Here is a 6,433-nt window from a genome sequence, read left to right as displayed (position 1 = left end):
AAAAAATAAGTGTTTTTAAATAGCACAAAAGTTGAAAAAGTATCTTTTCTCAAAAAGTACTTTTGAAACCTTGACAAAACACAAATTGATGTTCTAACTTTCGTAAAAATGTTTTTAATATTAATTAGTCAAATACAAACTGTTGTCTCCCAAAATACTTTTTGAAAAAGCACTTCACACAAAATTTCAAGATAAACACATCTTGATAACTTAGCCAAATATGCTGAAAGTATTCATATTATAATTTTTTGTGTATACTCTTGTCCCTTATACTAAAAATAGATTTTCTTACTTGTCCATTTTAGCAAACTAAGAGAGATTTATTATTTTATTCACATATTACCCTTATAATTAAGTAACTACATAAAGTAGTACTCCCTCAATCTTATATTCGTTGTCATGTTTTGATTCTCAAGAGTCAATTTGACTAATCTTCGGAGTTAAAATTGATTAGATTAATTTAATATTTTAAAATAAATATTTAGATATTTAAAAACTAAACGAAAAGTATTATAAGTTGCAATTCTTCTCATATCAATAGGGTGAAAAAAATATATCTTAAAATGTTGATCAAAGTTCATGTAGTTTGACTTTCAAAAAAGAAAATGTGACAACTAATATAGGTTGGTAAAACTTAAATTTCTTAAGCATAATAAATAAGGCTAATTTAGTAAAATACTTCTCCTATCTCAATTTATGTGATGTTTTGCGCTTTTCGAGAGTCAGTTTGACTAAGCTTTGAAGCTAACTTGTAGATTAACTCAATATGTTAAGATTAAATTTATATATTTGAAAACTACATGAAAGTACTATAAGTTACAACTTTTCTCATATCAATTTGGTGAAAAAACATATCTTAATTTTTTTGTCAAAGTTCATAAAGTTTGAATCTCGGTAAAGCGAACAGTATCACATAAATTGAGACAAAGGAAGTAGCCTCTAATGAATACTTTCTTAAGGGGGTATTAATATCGGCCAAGTAAAAAGGAATGTATGGCATATATAATATTTAGCTAGCATTTGGCATATATTTCTAATATTTTTTCTAAAAAACCTGATTTGTGTAAAGTTCGGATTGAAGTTGTGTTTGTCCATATCAAGTATACCCAACCAACCAAGCAAACATGCTTGGTAACCTTCATTGATGATGTTCATTATCATTATCACAAACCATAATTTTATATACATATAAGTTTGGCACAAAATTATCATTTTTATAATGAACTAGATAATACATTATCCTAAAATCATAACACGATATTTTAATAACAACTATTAATAACACAATTACTAGCTGCTATAATTCGTTCATTTATAGAGAAGACGTGCGTTTAATTGGGGGAAAAGAATAGATAGGGATTAGTTGGGGTCATAATAGATGGGGGATTTTTTTATAACATACAAAGTTTGGGGTAAGTTTTGATATTTTAAAATAGGTCAACGATTATATCTTAGGCCAAAAAGAGGGCCAAAGCAAATTTTGGGATTTGAGGATTTTCAAAATCTCCCAAAATTATATGACAATTTTTTTTTTTTTTTTTGAAAAAGTGTTTCCAAAATCAATGGCTAAACGGGAGCTTAGTTACCGACAAAATAAAAAAAAATAAAAAAAAAGAGTAGTTAAGATAGGCCAACGGTTATATCTTGAGCCAAAAATAGGTCTGAAGCAGACTTTGAAATTTGAAGATTAGATTTTCAAAATCTTTCAAAATTCTATGTCAATTTGGAAAAATATTTTTTTTTAAAATATTTTCAAAATCTATGACTTAACGGGAGCTTAATTACCAACCAACCAACTAAAAAAATAATTAGAAAAGCAGAAAACAGTAGTGCCGTCATCTTTTTAGACCTACAACATAAGAAACTCCCCTTGGTTGTACATACGCTGCACTTCACTTGCTTTTTTTTTTTTTTTTTTTAATTATTTTATTATTTGACCTCGAGACTTCCTAATTCTATCACACCTGATTTCTTCACCAGAATATCTGTATATATAGTTACCCATATGCCTTCTAGTTCTCTTCATCATTGGTAATTTCATCCCAAGTATGCAAATTAATTAGAGTAACATACATTCTTTCATTTAATTTGCACCAACTCTAGAATATTATGGCTTTCAAGAGATTCTTGAAAGCTACCTTACCTAATTGCTTCAAAGTTAAGATTGTTCATGCAATTGATCCTTCAGAGAACAACAAAAAAACTGTTTCTATTAAACATGGTACTAATTGTGGTCATTCAAGGCTAGCTCTTTCAGATATAAGTGATCCAGAATCATCATTTTCTATGAGTGATCTCTCTTCAAATGCCATTATTGGATCCAACCTTCATATTTTCACACATGCTCAACTCAAAGTCATTACAAGTAACTTCTCATCCTATAATTTTCTTGGAGAAGGTGGGTTTGGACCTGTTTACAAGGGGTTCATTGATGATAAAATTGAGCCTGGTTTAGAAGCTCAACCTGTTGCTGTTAAGTTGCTGGACTTGGAAGGTGATCAGGGCCACATGGAATGGCTGGTGAGCAAAAATATTATGTTCTCTTTTTGTCATTGAAAAATAAATACTAGAAATTAGCGATGGACAACTTACGTCGTTAAACAACAAAAATTCATCGCTAATCCTATTTAACGACGGATTAGCGATGGATTCCTATTAGCTATGAACTATTTAGCGATAGATTAGCGATGAATTTCGTCGCTAATTCCTATTGTAATATTTTTTGTAGTGTAATTTTGAGCACTTATGAAAGATTGTCTCTAGTATCCAATTATTAACTAATACTTGTTTGTTTTTTTCAGACAGAAGTAGTGTTACTTGGGCAATTGAGGCATCCAAATCTGGTAAAGTTGATTGGACATTGCTGGGAGGATGAGCAAAGGCTTCTTGTTTACGAGTACATGGCAAGGGGCAATCTAGAGAACCAGTTATTTAGAAGTATGTATCTCTTGATAATTTATTCTCCATTAAAAGCTTAATTTACTGCCAATAGATTATATTTTTATATTATAATTATATGAGGGAATTTTACCCATTTTCTAATAACTTGTCCAAAAACCAAAGTTCAAATTCAGACCTTCACGTCTAAAGTTACGCTGTCAGAGGTTTGAATTTGAACTTCATACCCGGCGATTTGAATTTGAAAACTTTAAACATGCGATTTCAACTTCAGATCCGTATGTTTGAAGTAGATTTTGAGGTGGCTAAACTTTTAAAAACTTTATAGTAAATTTCAGCTATTCTTTAAATAGAGATCCTAAAAATGGCTCTTTGTTCACTTTTCCCATCAAATTTGGAGATAGAAAATTATGTAAATTAAAAAGTTAATTAATAATTTAAGTAAAAATACATTAACTTTCACTTTTTCTTCTTTTTCAAAAAGCAAAAGGAGAAAAGGAGAAGAGCTTGGGTCATATTGTGCAGGTTGAATTGTGATTTATTATTTGACCCTATCCATTTTGAGCTAAATAAACTTGAGCGAGTTGACTCGTGATTCGTTTTGACCGGCTCAAATTTGAGACAACCCGTCCATTTTCCACCTGCACTGCTAATACTTGACGTGGACACTTGACCAATAGTTGACCAAACAAGAAACTTGGCCCTTTTAAGCTGAACGTCTAACGTACATCCTTTTTTTTTTTTTTTGTGACGAACGCAGGATGTTCGAGTAGCTTGCCATGGCTGACCAGAATGAAAATTGCAGTTGATGCTGCAAAGGGGCTAGCTTTTCTGCATGGGGAAGAAAAACCAGTAATCTACCGAGACTTTAAGACTTCTAATATCCTCTTGGACTCGGTAATAATCTATCATTAATTTCTACCTTGGAAAATTTACTATCTGTTTAACATCCTTTTTAACTAAACCACAGTATAACTTACAAGAATATAAAATTTAAATTTTAAATATCAGGATTATACGGCTAAGCTTTCTGATTTTGGACTAGCAAAGGATGGTCCGGAAGGTAGTGATTCACATGTCACAACTCCTGTTATGGGTACATATGGCTATGCTGCTCCTGAGTACATGATGAGAGGTAAATTTATTCATACTCAGGTCTATATAAATACGTCTTTTAAGGTAGCGGCGGACCCTGAATTTTTAATCATAAAAAAGTGCTCAGTCAATTTATTTTTGTATTAATACTAGTTTCCTATAAATAAATTGTCTTCTAAGGTAATAACGAACTCAGGATTTTTATGGGTGCTCATCTGCCTTTAATCTAAAGTTGCTCCTTTTTAATTACAAAAGGCTGATCAATCAATCTGCTTTTATGATACAACTAGTCTCCTATAAAACACGTAGTGCTTGGATAAAAAGTAACAGTTAGCATCTAATAGTGTTTATCTGATCCGCCATATTTTAAAATTTTTGTACAGTACCCTGCATTAATTAATCTTGAGAACATTCGTCTAAAATATACTTTATTTCTATTTTAATGTCTTGATTGATTAACATTCCTTTAGTTTTACTAGTAAGGATGATTTTTTTTTAAAAAAAGAAGGTAGTAGATGCTTCTTATTTTTCTAAAACATTAACTATTTGTTATACAAAATTAATTTATCGAAATGAGGAATACTTGTGACCGAAAGAAGTATAAAATATTCATGAAACTTTAGGTGTGGAACTGACACAGTATTAACTTCTTCTTTTCCTTTTAACAGGTTATTTGACTACTAGGAGCGATGTCTACAGTTTTGGAGTTGTCTTGTTAGAACTACTAACAGGACGACAAGCCATTGACAAGAATCGTCCTTGTAGGGAGAAAAACTTGGTGAAATGGGCCAGGCCCCTCCTCCGGGATTCACACAAGCTCGACGGGATAATGGACCCGCGACTTGAAGGCCAGTACTCAACCGAAGGAGCCAAAAAGGTGGCTGCATTGGCTTATAAATGCTTGAGCCAGAAGCCTAAATCTAGACCTACCATGAGCAATGTGGTCAAGATCTTGGAACCTATCTTGGACTTAAAAGATATACCAATTGGCCCATTTGTTTATGTGGTTCCCTCATTTGAATGTCAGAGTGGATTGGATAGTTGTGGTTTGAAGACAAAGGGGACCGAAGAAAAAGTTGAGAAAGAAAATAAGGATCACATAATAAGTGATCAAGATGACAAAGGAAGTGCAAGAGAAAAGAGACTTGGTCACATGCATAAGAATCAACTAAAGTCTGCTACTATTTACACGGATACTCGTATAGGACTTTGAGGAAAGAATTGAGATAATCCAAATTAAAATTTAAAATTAAAAGAAAAACATAGGAATTACAAGAGACAAAGAAAAATCACAACCACCATCTATCAAGGTTGTGGTGAAAATCACAACCACCATCTATCAAGGTTGTGGTGGAGTTGTAAAGGTTCCTCCGCTGTTAAATTGAGGTTTGGGGGACCGGCCAGTTTTGAAATGATTTTTTATTTTTGGTAGGGAGTACTAAAACCTCCATAATAGGCTTTCAAGAAATCCTAATTAGTTGAGTCAGTGAATTCCATGGCAAATAACACATTGTTAGTGATGTGTGTGTTGATGTATATTTTTTTGTTTGTTAATTTGAAGAAATTTGAGTTCAAATAATCCAAGTAGAAATAGAGGTGAAAAAAACTAGAAATTACAAGAGACAAGTATATCAGGGTTGTGGTGGGATGGTAAAGTTTTTTCCACCCTTGGACTCGGTAATAATCTATCATTAATTTCTACCTTGAAAAATTTATATCTGTTTAACATCCTTTTTATCTAAACCATAGTATAACTTACAAGAATATAAAATTTAAATTTGAAATATTAGGATTATACAACTATCATATATCAGGGTTTTGGTGGAATGGTAAAGGTTTTTCCAAACTTGATTTTTTGTTCTCGTTATAGGAATGAAGTTCTCTTTGGTATGGAGCACTAAAAAAACTCCCATTGTACACTTTTACGATAGAAATTTGGATTAGCAGAGCTAGAGGATTTCGAATATCAGATTTATTAAAAAATCACAGTTCATTGTTAATGGTGTGTATTGATGTACCTTTTATTTGTTATAGTATGTACTTAATTTATTCAAGAAATTTGAGTTGTCATTTTGGCTTCATTATTAATTGCAGCTTTTGAGAATAATCTTCACAAAAGAAGTCCTCAAAATTGTTAGTACTATATTTTAAAAGCTTTTCAACTTGAAATGGAGAAAATACGATTCTTCACTTTTTTTTTCCTTGGTCCTTTGAGATTTTCTGAGGTCAAGACTTAACAGGATAGAATGTGGAATGGTCGCAACTTGTTGGAATTCCTAGCAATATTGTTCAATTTGTAGAAGAATTGACTGCAGCACTAACATCATAATCAATTACAAATTTTCTCTTCCGAAAAGAAATGCAATCACATGTTATTTTTTGAGAAAATCCTAAAATGCCCCCTCAACGTTTAGTCAGATTAATTATGACGCACTCAATC

The 6,433-nt window shown here is 31.7% G+C and overlaps 1 protein-coding gene across 1 annotated transcript; it reads left to right on the top strand.

The window, feature by feature from the left end:
- Positions 1 to 1,950: 1,950 nt before the first annotated feature.
- Positions 1,951 to 6,061, top strand: LOC132040831 (serine/threonine-protein kinase RIPK-like). The gene is made up of 6 exons (XM_059431512.1): positions 1,951 to 2,520; positions 2,802 to 2,937; positions 3,659 to 3,795; positions 3,910 to 4,033; positions 4,662 to 5,303; positions 5,338 to 6,061. The coding sequence occupies exons 1-5, from the start codon at positions 2,110 to 2,112 to the stop codon at positions 5,204 to 5,206; spliced, it is 1,353 nt and encodes a 450-aa protein (XP_059287495.1). The 5' UTR covers positions 1,951 to 2,109; the 3' UTR covers positions 5,207 to 5,303; positions 5,338 to 6,061.
- The last annotated feature ends 372 nt before the right edge of the window (positions 6,062 to 6,433 follow it).

The sequence above is a fragment of the Lycium ferocissimum genome, chromosome 12, assembly GCF_029784015.1.
Source record: "Lycium ferocissimum isolate CSIRO_LF1 chromosome 12, AGI_CSIRO_Lferr_CH_V1, whole genome shotgun sequence".
Taxonomy (NCBI): Eukaryota; Viridiplantae; Streptophyta; class Magnoliopsida; order Solanales; family Solanaceae; genus Lycium; species Lycium ferocissimum.
This window is presented reverse-complemented; position numbering and strand designations above follow the sequence as displayed.